This window comes from Eretmochelys imbricata, chromosome 21, assembly GCF_965152235.1.
Source record: "Eretmochelys imbricata isolate rEreImb1 chromosome 21, rEreImb1.hap1, whole genome shotgun sequence".
NCBI classification, from domain to species: domain Eukaryota; kingdom Metazoa; phylum Chordata; order Testudines; family Cheloniidae; genus Eretmochelys; species Eretmochelys imbricata.
Genome location: NC_135592.1, coordinates 4,628,918 through 4,650,835, shown reverse-complemented (window position 1 = coordinate 4,650,835; position 21,918 = coordinate 4,628,918). Strand labels below are relative to the sequence as shown.

General features: G+C 48.8%; 1 protein-coding gene across 1 annotated transcript in view; it reads right to left on the bottom strand.

Moving 5' to 3' along the window:
* Positions 1-21,918, bottom strand: part of PLXNA2 (plexin A2) — a 283,288-nt gene that overhangs the window by 96,708 nt on the left and 164,662 nt on the right. The window contains exons 4-8 of the mRNA XM_077839199.1: positions 20,094-20,194; positions 11,437-11,560; positions 10,548-10,701; positions 9,133-9,229; positions 4,374-4,488 (exon numbers count right to left, since the gene is read on the bottom strand). Coding sequence (XP_077695325.1) covers positions 4,374-4,488; positions 9,133-9,229; positions 10,548-10,701; positions 11,437-11,560; positions 20,094-20,194 — 591 coding nt within the window. The remainder of the gene's footprint in view (positions 1-4,373; positions 4,489-9,132; positions 9,230-10,547; positions 10,702-11,436; positions 11,561-20,093; positions 20,195-21,918) is intronic.

The following is a 21,918-nucleotide window of genomic DNA, read 5'->3' as shown; positions in this document are numbered from 1 at the left end:
CTGAGTGTCCCTTGAGTGCTCCATAAAAGAGAGAGAGAGGGAGATGCTGTCAGCGGAAGATGTGATTTGTTCCAGAATCAGTTTACTTTCTTTTCTCATTCATGAGAAGTAAATCCTGTAGTGAGTTAGAATAGGCATTAGTACCTCCACTCTCCAATGCAAGAGTGACACATATATTATAGAATGTCCTGCCTGTGAAATATATACACACACAGTTTACAGAGATGATCATATTTTATGCTTCGACCCCCAAAGATCCCAAAGGAACTATTCAAATTCCACACCAATGAAATGCAGCCACCTCTGCTGCTCTTACTCAGGCAAACTACCTTACCCTAGAATTCTGGGGCACTTCCCTTGAGTAAGGCACTTATTGAGGGCTTTCCATATGATGAGCATCAACAAATTATGCACAAAAGTTATAAGCATTAACCCATGCTAAAACACTCAGACCTAGATCGTGCTCTCGCTGGTGTAAATCAGGAGCTACTCCACTGATATCAGGGGCATTGCCCAGATTTAACGGAATGGAAAAGAGAACAGAATTTGGCCCTCAGAAGTCAAGCATGGAAAGAAGAAACTGAACTGACTCCGTGGTAGATTCTCACTGGTAAATTCACTATGACATGACCTTTTGTCCTCTGTTTTGTGTTATATGAATTCAGTTGCAATCTGTGTCTTGGCCTGTATTTTGTAAAGTGTCGCATGTATTTACGGCACTGCGATAATTAATAATAAACTAAAAACCAGCAGTTTAGATCCGGTTATGTCTAAGCTGTCCGGGAGTGTAGATACTATACTGACGGAAGGGGTTTTCCTGGTGCTGTCATTAATTCACTTCTCTGAGAGGCAGTAACTCGGCTGACAGAAGAATCCTTCTATTGATCTTGCTGTGTCTACACTAGGGATTGGGTTGACCTAAGTACAGTGCTCAGGCATGAAATGTTTCACAGCCCTGAGTGATGTAGCTAGGTCAACCTTTGTTTCAGATGTAGACCAGGCCTCAAACTAGGTTTCTGCATTGAATGTATCCCTTTGCAACCCATACCTGAGGTGCACTCCTGCTCCCATTATGGTCAGCGGCAAAGCTCCCTTGACTTCACTGGGAACTGGATCAAATCCCTGCACTTTATCTTGTTATCCCCTGTAGTTTCAGATCGGGCTCTCCCTCCCATCCCACTATCACTATTTTCTGCGCCCCTGCTCCCAAACAATGACGAGCACTCCAGGTTCCGGCTTATATAAATCTAACGATTGAAAAAAAAAGTTACCGATAAACCCAGAGTTTCAAAGCTGGGAAGAGTTAATCCTGCTTCATAAGGCTTTTCATTGCTACTCGTTCTTTTTCCTGAGTAATTGCCAAATATCTTCACCAAACTTCTCTCTCTAGGAGTCAGACCTGATCCAAAGCACACTGATGTCAATGGAAAGACTGCCACTGACTTCAGATAAGGCCTCTAGTGTGCTTCTCCAGAGCGAACACATTCCAGCTCTTTGAGCCCACGCATTGAAAGGTCGGGATTTCAGTGTAAAAAAAAAAAAATAAAGGATGCTTCAGCTTTATATTATTTCTTGCAAGGAACTTTAAGCATCCCTGAAAGCACCAACAGGCACCATCAGTGGTAAAGACATCCCTCTAAAAGCAACAACTCAAACCTAAACCCGAAAGAGTCAGAATGGAAATGAAATTTGGCTCTCTGTAAGCTCTCAAAGCCTGAAACACTCCATCTCCCTGATTCAGCATCTCACACATGGAAATGACATTATCAGCACACAGTGGACATCAAAGAGGGAATGGATCCCACTTCCTGGGAAACTAATAGGATTTATTTGGTTCTCTCTCTCCACTGGGATGGGGCATAAGAATGTATTTATGTATCTACATCCCTCTCTGTCTGCATGTTTTATACATTTACACAGACATATTTTATACCCATAATCACCACACACACGCACAAAACCCCAACCTCCTCTCACACATTAAAATCATGTTATAGGTCCGATTTGAGTCTGCAGAAGTGGGGAAATTCAGGCTCAAGGCTCCATCTGTTTTGCCTTGGGGACTGAAGCCATATAAAGTGAGACAGTCAGTGCTATGAAATCCCTCTGCAGTCTCATCTCAGAAAGCCCTTGTTTCTGTGGATGCAGGTGGGCCCCAGGCCTCTGTATTTTCAGCACCTGGAGCAGGGATATTTAACTATGTGACTTGCACTGATAGTAATGAAAGTCATGTGGCTTAAAAAAACCTGCTGAGGGATAAAGTAGTTTGTTGCTTTAATTTTTAGAGAACTGGCCCCCTGGAATCTGTTTTCTAAGGGTCTTGATTGGCTGCAAGGAGATGCTCCAACTGGGATGAAGGGCAGTTTCTGGGAGATGAAAGATGTCATAAATCAGGATCAATCAGCTCCGCTTGGAAAAGTGGCTCTCTTTTACTGTAATTGTGGGATTCCATGCTTATTGTGGCAATGACTCCAGATCAAATGTGCCTCGTTTATAAGCAATATGATTTTTTAACGGCTCAGTACCACAAAGTCAGCACGCTGAGTTCTTTTCCTTCTCATGCATCATCACCAGCAACAGAGGATTTGCTGGCCAAATTCCACCCCTCAGTGACACTGGGCCAACCCAACTGTCTTCAGATTAAGCTATCAGAGACACCTGTGCCAACTACCATCCCCCAAGCAGGCAAGATTACACAGGTGTAGTTGCTTAACCCAGTAATCAGGTCAGAATAAACAATTCTGTGGATGGTGCAAATGGAGGAATAGCATCCAGATCACTCTCTTGTAGCTTTGTCAGTTCTGCAGGGTGAGCTGCAGGAAGAAGCAGCACAAGAGTACTTTAGTCATTATAGCCAGCAGATCTGACTCCTAGCAGGAAGGGAAAAAAAATCACATCACTGGGGAGTAGCAAAAGCAAAGATTCTTCTCCCTCTTGCTCCCTTGAAAGGAAGCTACTTGGTTTTGTACCAGGAGGGTAAAGCTTTCACTTTGTCTCCAGGGTGGGAGTTTCTCCTCGGGCATCTTCACTCTCTGCTGCTTGAAACATTTCTCTGAGGTAAGTGCCTCCTCTTGTCAATTCTTGTAAACGGCTGACAAAGGCGGCAGCACCTGTTCTCAATTACCTTCGCAGGTCTCTTCACCCTTGCTGATCCCCCGCTGATGTACACACACGTGTAACTCGTTTATGTTTCTTACTTTCTGTTACACGTCTTTTGGCATCATTTTAACCAGAAAGGCACATGGGTTGCTTTAGTCTTGCATTACTTGTTGATTTAGTGAGCAGCCCAATGAGCTTCTAAAAAGTGATAAAGGGAACTTTCATGGCTTAGTGTTCTGCTCTCTTCCCTCTCACTTCCTGAGCCATTTCATCCTGGTTTTCAGAAGTTCGCCCCATTCAAAGTATTTTAGCTTTAGAGGAGCCATAAATCAAGTAAAAGCTGGGAGCCCCAGTGGCCAGACTGACCTCAGGCAAGGCATTTTGTGGCCCTCTGTCCGAAGGACACTCCGTAAATGTGCCTGCTGCAGATGTTGTGAAGACACAGATATAGAGGCAGTAAAGGCATGGACCAAAAGCCTGCCAGAATGGCAGAGATCATCAGGACTGTTATTTCTAAAGGCAGCCACAGCTGTGCTCAGCATCTCCCAAAATAGAAAGAAGATATGATCCTTGCAGAGGAGTTTACAAACTCAGAGCAGACATCACAACAGGCTGTGAAATGTCATTCTTCTGGCTAACAACCTGGCAGTGCATGAGGCGTCTGCAGTGGAAGGAGCTGACAGCTGCTTTGTCCTGATCCCACAGAAGTGGGGCTATTTCTTTGTTTGAGGAGCAGAAACCCCAAATCAAACCATTATCCAGTCAGGTCACAGTCACAAAATTCAGACTTGGAAATGCAGCCCAGTCAATAGGCCACGGGGATTCCTCCTGCCAGCTAGGCAATTGACTTGCTTTGTGATTTTGGAAAAGCCACTGCACCTCTGTGAGCCCCATATATAAAATGGGGTTAGTGATGCTCACCCACTTTTGAGATCCTTGGATGGATAGTACTAAGTGAGGGCTAATTATTAGTCAGTCTGCATGTAGCCAAACCTCAGAGATGGGATCAACTCAGGCCCATCACTATTGTTAGATGACATTTTCCTGCTTTGTTCTTATTTGCTGCTGCCTCTGCCCATCTGGATAACAGCTAAGATCAGACCAAACACAGAGAAAAATGGGACAAGAGCACAGCTCTTTGCCAGAGAAACAGGAGAACCTCCTACAAATGTCAGATACACCAACCATATCACACACTGCTCCACAGAATGGCCGGGTCAGCTCAGAACAGAAAGAGCCCAGTAAGAAAACATTTCCTAACCCAATCCCGATACCTCAGACACATTGATCCGTCCTTCCTGAAAGGAGCAAGTTGTGGGGTCATGAGTGCAAAGGTTCCGATATTTGCACCAATGGCAGCGGAAAGCACTGTTCACGCAAGACAGGCACCTGTAGAGCCGGAGACAGAAATAAGGTCTGTGTTACAGAGAAGTATATCAGGAAATGAACTCTACATTGGAACAGACAGGACTATCCATCTGAATGTACGCAGGTTTATATATACGAAGATACGTTCCGGGCAGAAAACTAAGACAAAACCGCTAAAAAATCAGGGACCTAATAACCTGCAACCCAAACACGGCCTCAATTATTTGCTCCTATTTCTGCATCCCTCAACAGTTTCATCTATTTAGACTGGAAGTTCTTTGGGGCAGGGGACAGTGTAATTATGTGTCTGTGAGGAGCCTCGCACACTTTTGGGCCCTACAGAGGTAACAGATGATAATGCAATGTTACGTTTAAGAAATCAAGCACTCAAAAGCCCAGGGTTCTGCCCCTCCTGTTCTAAAATACAGCCAGTCTTTACATGATTTACCAACACAAGCTGAAGCATCTTTTATGACGTGACATAAGGTACAAGAAAAAACGATACAGTGCAACCTTGCCTGATTTGAAGCCTCAATGGTATCTATGAACAAGCCAGGTTTGAAGAAAATTGGCTCAGTTGTTTTAAAAAATTAGAAATATTTAAAGTCATCAACTGTAACCATTTCTATTGGGCCTTTTCCACTCCAATTCAAACTTGGAGCACATGAGATCGCTCGGGGGCATAGCAAGCATCTGTGCTTGATGTTGGATAAGGCCAATGGTGCAGGACATGGTTTTTGACATGGGGTGAGCCTGCCAGTCAAGGAACTGGCTGGGTATTTACTTCCTCACACCTCATAATCTGCTGAGAATGAGCTGGGAGGCTCATAACAATTGTTTCCACGGTATGCATCTGATGAAGTGAGCTGTAGCTCACGAAAGCTCATGCTCAAATAAATTGGTTAGTCTCTAAGGTGCCACAAGGACTCCTTTTCTTTTTGCGAATACAGACTAACACGGCTGTTACTCTGAAACATAACAATTGTTGGTATTCACAATAAAACTTCCTTTGGTCTCAGAAGCCGCTCTCCTATATGACAGGTTTCAGAGTAACAGCCGTGTTAGTCTGTATTCGCAAAAAGAAAAGGAGTACTTGTGATAGGCCATTTCTTAGACCAGGTCTATACTAGGAAATTAGGTTGGTATAACTACATTGCTCAGGGGTGTGAAAAATCCACACCCCTGAGTGACACAGTTAAACCAACCTACCCCCCGCCTGTAGACAGTGGCTAGGTTGACGGGAGGATTTTCCCGTCTCCCTAACTACCACCTCTTGGGGAGGTGGAGGACCTACGCGGCAGGAGAACCCCTCCGGTCAGTGTGGGTAGTATCTTCATCGAAGTGCTGTAGCGCACCATTGCAGCATTTTGTGAATAGACAAGCCCTTGGTGACGGTCCATCGTCAGCATTTCGTATGGTATTCGGGGGTCCTCAATTCACCCAAAGGCATGGACTTTGTGACTGAAGGGGAGATATGCACTCCTGTTTGTGCACTGGACAGACAGCCAATGGTCTGTTATTTTTCTTTCTAAAGTTATTGTCACTAAAATGCACATTTAATGGCTTCTCCTTTTTACATCTGAGTTGCATTTTCCTTCTTAAGCATCCGTAGTGACCTTAATAGCTAAGGAAGCTTATTTTAATCATGAAAATGCAAATCTGGGTAGCAATATCTAGCGCCGTGAGCTTATTTAATTACTCCTTTATTTGACCCATTTCTGTCTCCATTTCGGTTTGCAGCACTTCTCCCCTCCCACCTTGGACCTGTCCTTTAGCTTTCCGATCTGGGGTAGAAGGGGCTCTCTGCTTGGCTTAGCATGGCTGAGATTACAGGGGAGGGTCATTCTGATGATCAAGCCTAACAGTTTGGTTAGGCGCCTGTCATTGTAATGTGTGGTTTTCTTGCTGCTGCCTCAGCTCCACTCTGTCTCAGCTGGGAAGGGGCAAAGGTTGGACAGGGAGTAGCAGACAAGTGACTTCTTGAAAGCTCATCCACAGTGAATGCCTCGGCTCTTTCATGAGGAGCGTTTCTCACACAGTCGCTCCCTCACCCCAGCAAAGTCCCCTCAGAAAGCAGTTTCCATTAAAAAAACCCCTTTGCTTCTAAACCAGGAAGCATCCTTGCCCCACAGCATCTGGGAACCTCTCACTCTGAGAAAGGGTTTAGCCCCTCCTGGCTAGAAATGGGCCCCAAACCAGAACCATTCCCCAGCCCTCCCTTGAATTTTGTGGGAGCATTTGGATTAATGGAGCCCAGGTCCAAACCATCCCAGCTTTTAGGCTTGCAAAACAAGAACCCAACTAATGAGGGTTCGCAAAATCACTCCACCCCTACAGACTGCCCCTGTTCAACAATGTACTACACACAGCTGGACGTGCCACTTGTAAGAAACAGCAGAGTTCAGCACCTTCCACACCCCAGAGAAGGGAAAGTCATTCCCGACGCTGCTATGCAGCCAGAGGGGGCAGAGGATCCTCCGCTCCCGAGGTTTGGCAATGGGCGCTAAGCCATTTCTAGGTCTGTCTCATCCAGGGGCTAAGGGTTGGCTTTCTCTCTCTCAACTTGATTGGTGAGCTTTCTTCCAGCATGCCTGACTCATGCCCCTGTGACCTCAGTCAGCAGTGCAGGGCAGTGTGGATTTTATGGAAGACATGCTTTTAGCACTTTGCCTTTAAGAATTAGTCACTTATGCCATCTCTGACCCCTGGCGTAATTTCCTGTTGGAAAGGGATGGGGGCAGAGTAGATCTATTGCATCATCTGGTTCAAATCTCCACTCCCAGGTAAGGTTAGGAGGAGCAGGAAGTCCAGCCAGATCTCCTGAAGGGACATCCTTGTTCCAGCCAAACTGGTGGGAATTCAGGGAACAGCAGCAAGACTGAATAAGAGACTTGAAGGATGGATTTACAAGGAGGGGAAGAGAAAGTTATCTAAAATCCATTATGCTTGGCTTAGGGATGAGGAAGTGGGGACATCACTGTCTACAGGAATATGAAAGTACAGGGGTTGTTTGCGGTGGCAGGGGCGGGGGAGAGCATGTGGCGTGGATTTGACGATGGGCTATAACTGGGAGTAATGAGTCCCATCTATCGAGGGACTCATATGGGCACTATCTCTTTAGTGCCTGAGCTGAAGTTAAAGGCAAAATGTAGGCTGAATGCCAGGAAAATGACATGAAAGCCAAGCCTATTAGACTGTGGAAGAGTCTCCCAAAGGAGTGGGAAAAGCCCCATTACCTGGGACTTGAAAACTAGGCTGGACAAAGCAATGCTGAATAGAAAAGGAGACGATCCTGCTTGGACACTCCCTGGCCCCTACCAGCAGGATAAAGCAAGCAGGGCTAACAGAGCATTTCCAGCTCTAATTTCTACAATTCTGGAGCCAGCTGTCCAATCCCTGGCAGTAGGAGCTCCTTCCCCAGCAGAGCAGTTCAGGCCTGCCTTTCATTAGCTGATCTTTGGCACAGTATTCACTGTCTCCCGTGTCCTCCACATGTTTCACTCTGGTTGTGCGAGGTTCGGTTTGTCTGTTCCCACTGAGATATCTATAAACACTTAAGAAATTTTAACAAATGCCAGCCAGCAGCGTTCTGCCTCAAGGGCTTCCGGGGGAAAGGCTGCTGTGGGGAACACGCTGCTGCACTGCTCAGCCATCTCAAGAGCAGATTGAGAGCCAAGAGGCACCGTGTCTACAGTCTGCCCTCCCTGAGGCTACTGACAGGGCTCTGCACTCGCCTGCTAGGATCTTTTAACGTGAAGCTGAAAGGAACTCAGAGCTTTGTGAGGCTTCTCTGGCCTGATCTTAGGGGAAGGAGACACAGCAAAGGCGTCATCTCTAGTAGAAACATTTTCTCCATGTGTGTCTGAAAAACAAGCTGAACAGCAAACCCCAGCCTAGTTCCCTTCACTTCACTCCTGTGCTCTCCTGCCACAACCACCCCTGTCCCTTTCCCCACACCTCTTGCTGTCCCAGCCCACTTTGTCTTCCTTTTGAGAGTCTACAACACAACACAGCCCTGCGCTGTCTTAGCCGTTTATGGAGGGAAAGGCCTCTGTCTCTCCTATAGGTACTTGGAGCGGCTTTATAGGGAACTCCCAGGCACTTTCTTCTCTCCCTTCCCCCCAGCTGCCTGTGAGTAAGGATGGAGTTGAGCTCACAGTTGCAGGATCACGCAGCTTGGGGGCACCAGCTGGTCAAGCTTCTTTAAGACACACTGTGCTCTTGGAAAAGTTTCCACATGATGGGGATCTCTTGGTTTCTCTCTGTCGCTGACGACCCTGAAAGGTCAGACTGCCAGCATCAAGCCAGACCCTCCCCCAGCACACGACTGAAAATCTTATTCCTCTTCTGTTTTAACCCTCAATGCTGCTTCCTACACATTCGGCTGATGTCCATCTTGGTGGTGCAAGAAATGGGCACCAAACACAGGCCATACACAACACACCTCAGAGCAGTTCTGTAATCTGGCATGGCACACTGGGTGTCCTGGGAGGAATCCTGGCTTCCTGGGGTGTGCATCAGCTGTGGCACTCAAGAGGTTAATAAAGAAACCCATTCCACTATGTACTTAGACATCAGGCTCCATTCCGGGGGGAAGAACCAGGGGCCTGGGTCTGGGATGCTGGTGGGGAGGGAAAGTGGGAAAGGAGGGAGAGGGTGTCTTACAATTGGTGAGCACTGCAGTTGTAGAATTTGAACTCCGTGCTGACGAACATCTTGCCTGTCTCCTTGGATTTCAGCTGGAGCTCCAACCCGAACCAATCTGCAAAGAGAGGAGGGGAGGAGGCGTTACACGAGAAATAACGGAGATTGCAATTGGCGAGGTACTGGTTTTCTTTCAAGGCAGGCTCGATGATTTGCTGAGCCCCCCCACTTCTGGTGTGGTGCAGAGAAAATCAAGCACCTCTGGTCCCACTGGTGCACTAGGACACCAGGCTGCACGGGGTCTCTGAAAGCGAAGAGTCTCTGAGCAGCCAATAATCCACACTCTGTGTATCCTCCGGGGACGTCAATGGAACATGCCATGCTGTTCCACGGCTAGCCAGTGGAAGCTGCTACAAGAGCATGACACCGCTTCTCCCAGAGCCCCTGGGAAGCTGAGCCAACTGGCTCCATGGACCACCCCCCCCCCCAGTCAAATCACACCTAATGAGGGGGGAAAACACACTGGAGATTTAGGGTTTGCACGTCACCTTAGGTCACAAGTGAAACGAGTGTGGCGGTCTCATCACATTCCCTAGAGGAGGTTCAGCATAAACTCACAACAGGACTGGGGATAATTCACAGTCTATCCTGAAATGCAGCCCAGGAGGGGGTGTTGCAGGCAAGGATGGAGGGCACTAACAGAGTTAAGTAAGACGCTCACCACTGGAATAATCAAGAATAAACTGCACTGGCTGAGCTGTGCGAGGGAGGTTTGCTCTTCACTTTCCTAGCTCTCTCCAAACCCCTAACTTTCATGAGCACTCAAATTCAGCATAACATTTTACATATACGAAAATATCAGCAGGAAAGCACAGATGACACCTGGAAGCACGCCACGGAGAAAATGAGTTTAAAACAAGTAGCATTCTGGTTCTGGTGAGGGGGGTAGTGGGGAGAGGAGGAATATGACAGCAGTGACATCAATGAAGAAATAACCCAAAGATCAAAACCAAAAAATAGAAACCTCATCCACCTACTCCCAGCAACTGAGTCAGGCCTGAGTGCAGCAACCCCCTCACTTTCACCTCCCACATCTGCCTAGCATGAAGGGTGAGTTCCCTGGTGAGATGAGAGACAAGAGGGTAGCTGGCTTGAAGATTCACCAGTTATTGGGGTTTCTTGGGTACAGCCTATATCCGGAGGATCTGGATTGTTACCGAATAGCCACCTCTGACCCCATTCCTGGATGATTTGTCATCCCGCACAGCATCAGCGGGGTTCAGGCAGGATTGATATACATCTGTGGTCTGCTCTGCTCTGCCAGGCAGCTAGATCTAGACCTGCTTAGCACTCGCTGGCTCCTCTCCCCCATAAGGTGAATTCACAGGCGAAACACAAGGCCACCAGGCAATACTCCAATAATTAAATCAGCTCACCTTGGTCCACAGGTATGGCGGGGACATCTTTAGGGGCCGGTGAAATGCAGACAACCTGGCTGCCAGAAACTTGGCCTTCCACCTCAGTGAGGTTTCCAAACAAACAGGTGATTCCAGCTGACAGGTCTGGAGCATCACTCACCAGCAGGCTGAGCTGGAACAAGGGAAAAGGAAAGAAAAAAAATACAATCAAGATCCCATTAGGGGTCAGAACTACCCAGAGTTCCCTTTAGATTTTCAGCACCTGCTGCTTCTCTGTGGAGCATCAACCCTACACAGAGAAAAAGAGCAGATGCATAGCACCCAGCCACTCCTTTCACTGTAACCAGAGGAGGAAAGGTGGACAGTGTTGCAATTTTTTCTCCACTGACCTATGATGGTCAGACAGTCCCCTCTAGCCAGTCCCTGGGAAAAGGGTGGTAGGTGTTCTGGGAACAGCCAGCTGCTGGTCAATGCCTGTCCCAGTGCAGCACCTGGAACAGAATAGGTGGGGAGGGTGTGCAGCTGCTTAGAAAGGAATAGCTGGGAGCCTATAGGCAGCTAGATCCTCCCAGAGGGACAAGTAATGGCTGGGAAAACAGAAACTTTTCCTTCAATGTTTAATGGAGGTTGGCAGTTGCTCAGTGAAAATGTGGGCACTGGGGTTGGATTTGGGAATATGGGTATCTGTGTGACCTCTGACTCCTAAGGGATTGGAATATCCCTTCCCTTACCAACCCCTTCATGAACCTGAACTCCATGTTCATGGGAAAGTATCTGTAGAGAAAAAAATGGCTCTGTCACCATGAATCTGAGCCTGTGTGTCTGGAGCACTGTCTGTCACAACTGAGCTACCCTTGCCCATGGGACTGAGGGCCTGCGCACAGAATCGCCTGCCACCTGTACCTACCGGAAGGCTGTGCTCAGACACAGAGATGCTGCTGGGCTGCACAGTGACACTCATACACTGGTTGATGCTGGCTGCAAATCGGTACGGCTCATCTGCTCGCTCGCACTTGTCCTTCCGGGAGCACCTGATATACACACAAGCGTCAGTGCAAAGGGACACCTGATGAACTTATCTCTGTCTGTCGAACAGCAGGGGGTGTCACTGCTGGTCAGGACCATGGTGCATCAGCAGAGTGGTGGGAGGGAAGCCCAGCAATGGCTGGATAAGTGCAGCAACAGGGGGTAATAATGACCAGGACCAAGGTGCAGCGACAGAGCTCTCCGCATAGATTCCAGGGCCAGGATAGCAGGTGCAGAGGCTGCAGATCAGAAAAGAAATGCACTAGCAGAGACATCTGGGGTACGGGGGAGAAAAGAGCCCTGGGATGAAAACACCACTGGGTGCTGCTAGGAGACATGCACAGTCCTACCCAAACTGTGCCTGATTGTAGAGGTGTTGAGCACCCACAGACTTCAGGTGGATCTGTGGGAACTCAGCATTTCTGAAAACCAGACCCACTATATCTGGCTCAGATCAGCACTATGAGTGCCCCATTTCTGTCAGCAACAAACTCACAATCCACATGCTACCTTAAATAAAAAGCAATAAAAGACATTAACAAGACAGCATGTGCACATTAATTAAAAGGAAAACACGCGGCTAATAAATCTTCTCTTACAAAGCCATGGGTCTTGAAGTGCTGGAAGCTGTAATTTCTTATCCCAAGGCTGGAGACACTAGAGTTAAGTTCAGTTGTCATGCCCGAATCTCCCTGACTCTCCCCACCCTCCTTCCTCCTCGCAAAGAACCCATTAAGTGTGCCAAGCTGAATGATGAGTGCTGCTCCTGGAGTGTACAGTGTTCTGTGCTCATCGCCAAAGCCATTTCACTGAGTAGAACCTCAGTGTGGACTGAAATTCTGATTCACAATCAGAGTTGCTCTCCGAATCCGGAGAGGTGAAGTAAAGAGGGCTAATCAGTTCCCACCTCAGGACTCTGCCCCATGACTGGAAATTAAGGAGCCTTTCAACAAAACAGAGGACTGAAAATGCTACCGCGCAGTATGTGGAGTCAAGCTGTGACACTCCCTGCAGGCAGGCAGGATATTGTAAAGCACGTTTATTACAGCAGTGCTTAGGGACCAATCCAGATTGGGGCCCCATTGTGCTAGGCACTGTACAAACACAGAAGAGTCAAAGGCTGCGGCTGGATTTTTAAAAGAGCTGCATAACTTTATGACCATCCGTATAATTGCAGTTACATAAGCTAATATAAAGGGGCCAACGACAGCCAACTGTGGTGATGTGGACACCTGTCCACTAGGAACCGGATAGAGACTCTCCAACTTATTTTACACAGAGCAATGACCATTAAAGTAAGCATTACCAGCTGTCCCTGCATAGTGGTATCAGAGTAGTACACTGCTTTTCTATCCCATGGTACACAGGGAAAGTAGAGTCTTTCAGATTCCACTATACAGCCGTGGCTGGCATATGTTGAATTTTATTGGTGTCAATGAACAGTCATCAAATGATATCAACTTTCACTTACTGTTAACCTCCAAATGCCATTACCAGTCGCCTGAGACCCCCGCACCCATTTGAATGTATTTGTTACTTTACGCAGTAAAGTGCTATTCTCCCACGTAGGACTGGTCAGTGGAACGAATACTCAACACAAAATCAGGTTTTGCTCTTTTGTTTTCCTTGTGGCAGGGCTGGATGCAATCTTAGGTAAACATCTACATTAGCAGACACACTGACTGCTCCACAAAGAGTCTTAATCTCCCCGTGCCAAACCTCTCCTAAATGAGGTGACAAGAGCCTTGCAAAATTGAGACTCAAACAAAAAAAGGGAGCCATCTTCATTACTGAAAGGCTGTTTGCTTCTGAATAAGAAAAGCACTAAGAGGTGATCACTTTCCCTTTCCATACCGGGCAATTGATGTAGCTGTCCTCCTCCCCCTCCCCCCTTTCCCTTTTTTTGAATATAATAACGGCATAGGCGGCAAGTTATATCTCCAAGTGGTGCCTTGGCACCAGCAATATTCAGAGCCCAGGGGCCCAGCTCCACCAATACTTGGGGCTGGGTGTCCCCCTGGCCCACCTACCGCCTCCCCCGCGCCTCCTACGAGTGCCCCCCCGGCCCCCTCTTGCTGCCTCCCAGGGCCCTGGAGCAGAGCATCCCTGGCAGCCTCTTCCGAGCAGCTCCATGCTGCCTCCCTGCAGCAACTGCTGCCGCAGAATCCTAGTGCCCCCATCTCGACGGCCAGGGCGGACTGACTGAGCCTGCCCTTCTACCTCAGACCCTGCCCTTTTCCGGCGGGACCCTCCACCAGCACAGGGCGCGCCCCCGCCCGCAGTCACCGCTCCTGCCCCATGCTGGGCAAGGGGCAGCCCCATCCCTCGCCCCCAGTGAGGCTACAGGCAGGGGCAACAGCAGGGGAGGAGGCGCACGCAGCTCCCCCCAGCACCCACCACGGGGGAGGCGAGGGGGATTCCTGGACCTGAGAGGGGCCCTAGGAGCACATGCAGTGACAGTGGTGGGGGTGAGTGTGCTGCTGGGGGGGGGCGGGAAAGGGGGGCTCCTCCCCCAGAGCTCGCTGCTGCCGGCAGGGAAAGGGCTGGGGGGAGTCTTCCTCTCTGGCCCCTGTCCCGGAGCAGCCTGTCTGCACCCCAAACTCATCTCCAGCCCTGCCCCACCCCAGAGCCCACACCCCCATCCACAGCTTTCACCCCCCCACCGCACCCTCAACCCTAGCCCTGAGCCTCTCCAACACCCCAAACACCTGAACCCCAGTCCCAGCCAGAGCCCTCACCCCCCTGCACCCCAACACCCTGCCTTAGCCCTGAGCCCCCTCCAACACCACAAACCCCTCATCTCCCCACACCCCAACCCTCTGTCCCAGCCCTGAGCCCCCTCCAACACCACAAACCCCTCATCTCCAGCCCCAGCCAGAGCCCTCATCCCCCCACACCCTAACCCTCTGCCCGAGCCCCTCGAGCACCCCAAACACCTTATCCCCAGTCCCAGTGAGAGCCCTCATTCCCTTGCACTCCAACCCTCTGCCCCAGCTCTGAGCCTCTAACACCCCAAACCTCCCAGCCCCAGACAGAGCCCTCAACCCCCACACTCCTACTCTCATCCTGAGCCCCTCCCACACCCCAAACCCCTCACCCCCACACCCCTACTCTCGCCCTGAGCCCCACCCACACCCCAAACTGCTCATCTGCAGCCACAGCCCTCACCCCACTGCCTTCACCTCTGCACCCCCTCCCACCCCCAAACCCCCTCCGAGAGCCTGCACCCTGCACCCCAGACCTCCTCCCCAACCCAAACTCCCTCCCAGAGCCTTGGGTAGGTGGGGGGCGGAGTTTGGGGGGCGGAGTTTGGGCGGGGGCAGGTTCTGGGCACCACCGAAATTTCTACAAACCTGTCACCCCTGAATAATGGATCTAAATATGAATGCTGCTAAAGAAAAGAATTATTGAGGTTTAAGTGAATCTGGAAGATAGCTTTAAAGTGAGCTCTTGACTGGAGCCTTTATCTCACTGACTCACTGGAAAGGCTCTTTTTTATCCTACTATTTATGGCAACAGCCCTAACAGAGATAAATAGGTCTGTAGACAATAACATACTTGCAGAGAGCAGCATATAGAGTGAGACTTGCAGGCTGCAAATTCCAGTGGACCAAGGATACTCAATCTCCTTGAGGCCTCTGCCTACCTCCCAAAGAGCAGAACTGCTGGAGGAGGAGTAGTAAAAATTAACCTCTCTGTCTTGATTATGAAGTAAAAGAGAATGAATGGAGATCACACCCCAAGCTGGATCTTGGGAATACTGTACATGAGGCAGGTTGCTCATTCTTTTGGATGGCGGTGAACCAAGGAATCCAGGAAAAGGAAACATACCTTTCCCTTGGCCATTTCTTGTAAAGATTTTTGGAATCTCATGCTATGTCCCGGACTCCTGGAAGGCTTCTTAAATCAAGGTGCAACATAGTGTGTGCTGGGTCCTTCTCCAGTGGGAAGTCCCCTACCCTGCTACTGCTACCAGCTAATGGATTTACTCCCTTAGATCAAATGTTAGTGGCCTGTGCCACGGTGCTGAAAATCTGTCCATAGAAAAATTACCACCACAATTAATGGGCAGCCTAAAAGGTCTTCAGGCCAGAGGTTGTCTTCCTGTTCAGCCCTGCAGGGCCTAAGGGTATGTCTACCCAGCAAGGGGCAGTCTGCAGTGGCAAGTCTTAGAGACCTGGTCTACGGACTCGAGCTCATGCTGTGGCGCTCCTCATAGCTGATAGACTCTGAAGTCTAAGAGAGGGGGTAGCCTGAGCCACAATATCTACCCAGCTGTTTTTGGCACTGCAGCATGAGTCCTGTGAGCCTGAGTCTGACAACCTGGGCTCTGAGACTGTTGCTGTGGGCTGCACAGATGTACCCTGACACTGTAATGAACAATAGGTAAAGGGGAAAACCTGCATTGAAATACTTGCTTATGAACTACAGTGTGAAATCAGACTCAGCTAATCCCCAGTACGCCTCCACTGTATATTGGCCCAGACCACAGTCTCGTCTATTCCAATATTAAGTTCCATGTCTACCCCTTGCTTCTTCCATCCCTACCCCAGCCTGCCTCCCAACACCTCTGCTAGGGATTAAGTGTATGCAGAAGCTGTTAGTTCAGCTCATTTCACCGTTTTGGCTTTGATTTTTGTTCCTCTGTCTCACAGGCTTGTTGAGGTGAATGTATGTAAAGGCACCTCACCTAACACAGGGTTGCTCTTTGTCCTTCTCTAATAACTAGATGGACTATAGAGATTTGTTGTTCTGCTGCTGTGTGTAGCCTAATAGATCTGGCCCTTTAGCCCAAACACAAGCAGCTCCTGCTTTGAGATTCAGAGATCGTGAGTTTAATCCCCACAGATGATTTAACTAGGGGCATCATTACACTTAGATTATAAATTTATGCGTACACAGTGCCAATTACAAAGGGGCCCCAGTCCCTGACTGGGACCTCTAGGCACAACTGGAAGAGAAATATTAAATAATAATAATAACACTACGCTGTAGTTACTCAGAATTTGAAGACAGAAGCAGGGATAGAACTCAGATCCTCCTGGTCACTTAGAGTTTTATGGCACCAGTGGAAACAACTGAGATCCTCCTGCTCTAAAAGGGGCAGTTCAGAGCCTATGACACACAGTCCTGATTCCATCCAGCAGAGGTCAGCGGTGTGTCTGTCTGTCTGACTCGCACACCAGTTCATGACCACTGTTATGATTTCAAGATCCAAAAGCTTTAGTTGCCTTGGTAGTCACTCAGAAATTTCTGGCTAAGCATCCACAAGTTCAGATGCTGATCCGAGCATCCCGAGTCTGCAAAACTGTCCCTAAATCCCACATGGATAAACTGTTTCACAGGCTCCCCAGCTCACCTTCCCTGCTTCTGGCTGGACCAGAAATACAGCGTTATGACAAAGACTGTCCGCAGTTGTTTTGATATTTCTCTCACCATCCAGGACCCAGAAGTGCAGAAGCATACTCAAAACAGAAAAAAGGTGGGAAAAGCAGTTTGGTTTGAATCCTGGGCTAAGGCTCTCGGTTGGGTCTTACTGTATCTGAACTGGCTCAGGGATCCCTGATGGTCACTTTACTGTCACAAGGGCTTTGCCCCCTCCGCCCTCCCACACTCTGCCTTTCAGTTTCAATTTCCTCAGCCCCCTAAACCCTCTCTTTTGTGTCTCTTTTTGTCAGCCCTCTGTGAATGCAGCATGAACAGCACATCCTGACCTGAGACCTCCCCACCAAACACAGAAGCAGCTGGCCCATCTGGCAGGAGTGAAATGTAAAAATTAGAGGCGAGAGATGACAAATGAAATACAAACACGCCAGCATTGGGGGCTTCCAAACAAATATGACAGTGGCTTCAGTAACAGCAAGATAAACTAAATTATTTACAGCTTCAGACAGGGGCTAAAAAATGATCATTACTCTGCAAAGGCAGTGGGAAGGCAGAGAAACTCCAAGGAAGGGTAGAAAAATACCAGCAGGAAAGAAGGTGCTGTAGTGGCCTGTGTACTGCAGGCTGTTGGCCAGATTTAGCCCTCTACCTCATTACATGGTCTGGCTCCCCCAACCTTCCTGCTGTGCTCCCCTTTTATCTGAGCTCTGTATGCGCAACACTCCACGCCCCTGGCCTGACTTCTCTTCCTACAAGTTATCAGTCCCTATGTGGGGCAAGGGAAAGTCATTTAACGGTTAAAGGAGGGGACTGGGAGCACGAACTCCTGGGTTTTGCCTGTCCCACTACTGACGCTTTGTGTGACCTTGAGCAAGTCATCATCATCATCATCATCATTTGTATTCAGTAGCACCTGGAGGCTCAAACTGAGATCAAGGTCCCATTGTGCGAGGTACTGTACATGCACTGAGAGACAGTCCCAAAATGCTTACAATCGACACAGTCATGACAGCCACAGGGTGTCAGAAACAAAGTCTCTTAATCTCTTCATGCCCTAGTTTTCTTCTCTGCAAAATGAGGATAACCATCCTCACCTTCCCCTTCCAGGGGAGTTGTGAGACTTAATTAATTAGTATTAGCAAAGGGCATAGTGATCCTTTCACCTTCCAGCTCTAATCACCAGACAAAGTGAGACTTGTAGTGGGAGGGTATAAACAAAAAGAGCCATAGCTTAAGCAGCAACTAGATGGAGAACAACCTGACTGGGAAGTCCGCCTATTTATTAAGGTCCCCCGCAACACTTCCTGGTCCTGTCTGGTAACTGTGGAGCACCCAGAACGCTATAGCCATTCCATAGGACCGAGACCGATTTCAAAGATTTGTAGGTCCTGTGATATCGCCATCAATGGACAGAGTCAATGAGGGGTTGGGTAGTCTGGTCTTAAAGGGAGAAGCAATGAAGGAGGAGGAAATAGACAAGCTAGTTAGGTAGGTAGCAGGGCCAGCTCTAGGTACCAGCAAAACAAGCAGGTGCTTGGGGTGGCACATTTCTAGGGCTGGCATTCTGGCGCCGGCCATCCTGCCCCTAGAAACGTGCCCCCGCTGCCCCAGCTCGCCTCCGCTCCGCCTGCTCCTCTGAGCGTGCCGCCGCTGCTCCGCTTCTCCCCCCTCCCTCCCAGGCTGGCCGCGCACCAAACAGCTGTTTTGCGTGGCCAGCCTGGGAGGGAGGGAGGAGAAGCCGAGCGGCGGCGCGCGGGGGAGGCAGCAGTGGTGGAGTGGAGGTGAGCTGGGGCGGGGAGCGGTTCCTCTACACCCCCCGTTACTTCCTGCGCTCCCCCCGCCACCCTCGCTCCCCTCCGCTCCGCCTGCTCCCCTGAACGCGCTGCCTCTCCCTCGCCTGAGAGGGACGGGGGAGAAGCAGAGCGTTCAGGGGAGCAGGTGGAGCGGAGGTGAGCTAGCATGCCCGGGGGAGGAGGCAGGGCCAGAGATTTGGGGAAGGGCCGGGGCCGGGCACGAAAAAAAGTGGGGCAGCAAAAACCCTAGAGCCGGCCCTGGTAGGTAGCAGCAAGGCAGCAGAGCATCATGTCCTGTGACTACTGGTTATTCTCTGAAAGTTTCCCAGAATGCGGCGACTGTAATTCAACACACGGTTCCCCAAGCTGTGGGAGTGCAGATAGACCCCCGTGCATACAGGTCTCTAATCCAGCCCAGATTTTGTGTAGAAGCCTTTACAGCGCTCCTTCTCGCGCCCTCCTAACACCTGCTGCTTCGGCATGTGGCCAAGTGCTATTGTGTGGGTCCCTGAACTCTGTCCCTCTGCCTCCGCCCCAATTTCCACTCATTTAATGGGAATGCTTTGGTGGCTGGCACAGAGCCAAAGGGCTTTCGATTCCTTTCTACCAGTGTGCTCCAGGTTTGTCCCCCTTCCGCTTTAGCAAGTGAACCCTATTGCCGCAGACAGAGTGCAGAAACACCGCCTGAATTCAGAGACCCCGTTTCCTGAAGCTCCCTGGAAAAATCTTTAATTCCTTTGTCTCCACTGACATGAGTTAGAGCTGCTGGTCTCAAACCTAGCACAGAGCCCCAGCCTAACCCACAGTTTCCTTGCTTTGCTGGGTTTGACTCACTGCCTGAAGCACTCCGCTTTCTGACATTCCAAAGTAGTAGTTAAATAGTCTCCCCTCACCACCTGTAAAGAGCCAAATCCTCTGCTCAGGTGCACACTTGCAACCTTCCTGATGTCAGTAAGGTCATATAATCCACCCCATTATTAAAAACTCCCTCCAATTCGGAACCATTCGGGATTTAGGTAAATAACAAGGCTGTGTGAAACTAGTGGGCTTCCATTCCCGTCAATTTCAGTTCACGTGGTTTCATGCTCTTTGATATTCACTTCACATGCTGGATTTATTCCCCATCTCCTAAATCTAGGGAGTATATTTTCTTTTTTAACAGGACTTCAGTGATATTCAATAGCATTCACCCTGTAGTGCAGGGAATTCCCCTGTAGGAACAGAGGGATTGTAAAAGGCTGGTACTGTATTCATGTTTGGTTTTTTTTTAATATCCACATACAAGAAGAGTTCAGGTTTTTAAGGCTTCTCTTGCAATACTACCCATTAGCTCAAATCAAATAGCTGATGATGGACTTACATGTGATGAAGAGTGCACCAGCCACAGTGAGGGTCCCCTGAGCTCAGACATTCCCCACAGGTTGTGTATTGCTCACAGGATTCAACAGGAACCCTGGACACCTGGAAAGGAAGTAAATAAACAGGTTTATTGCATTTTCACTCCCCTTGTCTTCACAAAAAACAAACAAAACAGCAGCAACTAGCCCTTTTACAGAGACTTTTCTCTGATTGCAAAGCGATTCACAAACTTTAACTGAAGACTAAAAAAATCCTTGTGGGGTAAATCAATACTATGAAATATTATACCCGTTTTACAGACAAGAAAACCAAAGCACAGAGGTGCTGAGTAGGCCGCACAGCAAGTCAGTGGCAGAGCTGAGAACAGAACCCAGTACCCTGTTCTAACGTGTTCGAGAAAACGACTCTCCATTTTCTTCCTACAGAAACGTACGGGTACGTACTCAACAACTAGCCCGAGGTGCAGCCCCTGCTGCAGAGGCTATACTGCTATTTTTAGCACGCTAGCTTGAGCAGACCTAGCATGTGTCTGTCCACTTGCAGTTGGAAGCACACACCCAGCTGCAGTGTAGCTGTACCCTGTGTTTCAAACAGGCTGCGGAAAAAGTTCTTAGCAGGAAGATTAGGAGGAAATAAAATTCCCCAAGAGGATATGGAATGGCAGTGCACGTCTGAAGAGCAAATACTGCCATTTTGGTTTTGCTTTGCTTTCGTCCTTCAAATACTGTAATTGAATTTTGGGCCCAGTAATAACGTTTTCAGTGATGCATGGTTAAGATAAAACTGATCAAATTTCAAGCTTCCATCCCTAGGCTGGTAGCTACAGGGATCAGGAAGGAATTACTCCAGGTTATAGAGCACTGAAAATTGGTGAGATGTATTATAAGGGTCTTCATCTCCTTTAGCAGGATCAGGTATGGGTCCATACTGGCCCTGAAGGGCCAGTGGTCTGATAGAAGGGGATAGATAAATCCTAGACGTCGGTGTTTCATAGGTCTCCTGCTGGCCCTCGACATGGCCGTCGACACGGGTGAATTTCAGCCTGGGAGAGCTTCCTATGAGCACATCTGGATTCCATGAGAATCTCAGGGCAAGAGCAGACAGTTACTCTCGGATCCTCAGTGAAGTAAAGTACTCACAATACATAGCAGGACAAGCCATATTAAAATAAGTGGCTGTAACCCTGTGCAGTCACAATTCCATTTCTCAGGATCACTGACAAGACTTCTTCAGATAAGGGAGTAAAAGTTTCTCAAGACCAAACAATGGGGCTGCCTGTCTCACAGGGGCAGGGGAGCAGGAGAGAAAAGAAAATGAAGAGGGGATGCCTCTGTCAGCAGGGACTTACAAAATCACCAGGAATCTGCCCATCAGGAAATAACCTCACACAGTAAGCTTCACGAACAGAAAAGGTACATTACACTGGTGAGATGTTACAAGGTCCTGTTAACTCCCCCCCGAGGTACTGTTTACAAGACGAGGGCTTTAACCCTAGTGTCATCGCCAGATTCCAATTATGCTTTGCCTCTTTGAATCCCCTCCCTGCAGCTTCAATGGGATGATGTATTTCTCTCCACTTCCTGTCCTAAAGCCATGGTATGGGCTCCTGCATAGTGTTCAATAGCTCTCGCTATTGAAGGTCATGTGTTTCAGCACCGGACTCATTGCCACAAGACAGCACTGAGGGCAAGGACTTAACAGGATTCAGCACAAGGACTGGACATTTATCTGGATCACCGGAACATCCAGTCTCAAAATCAAACTAACAAGAGTTTGGGAAGGGACATAAACCCTCCTGCATCCTAATCTCTATCGAACAGGGCTAG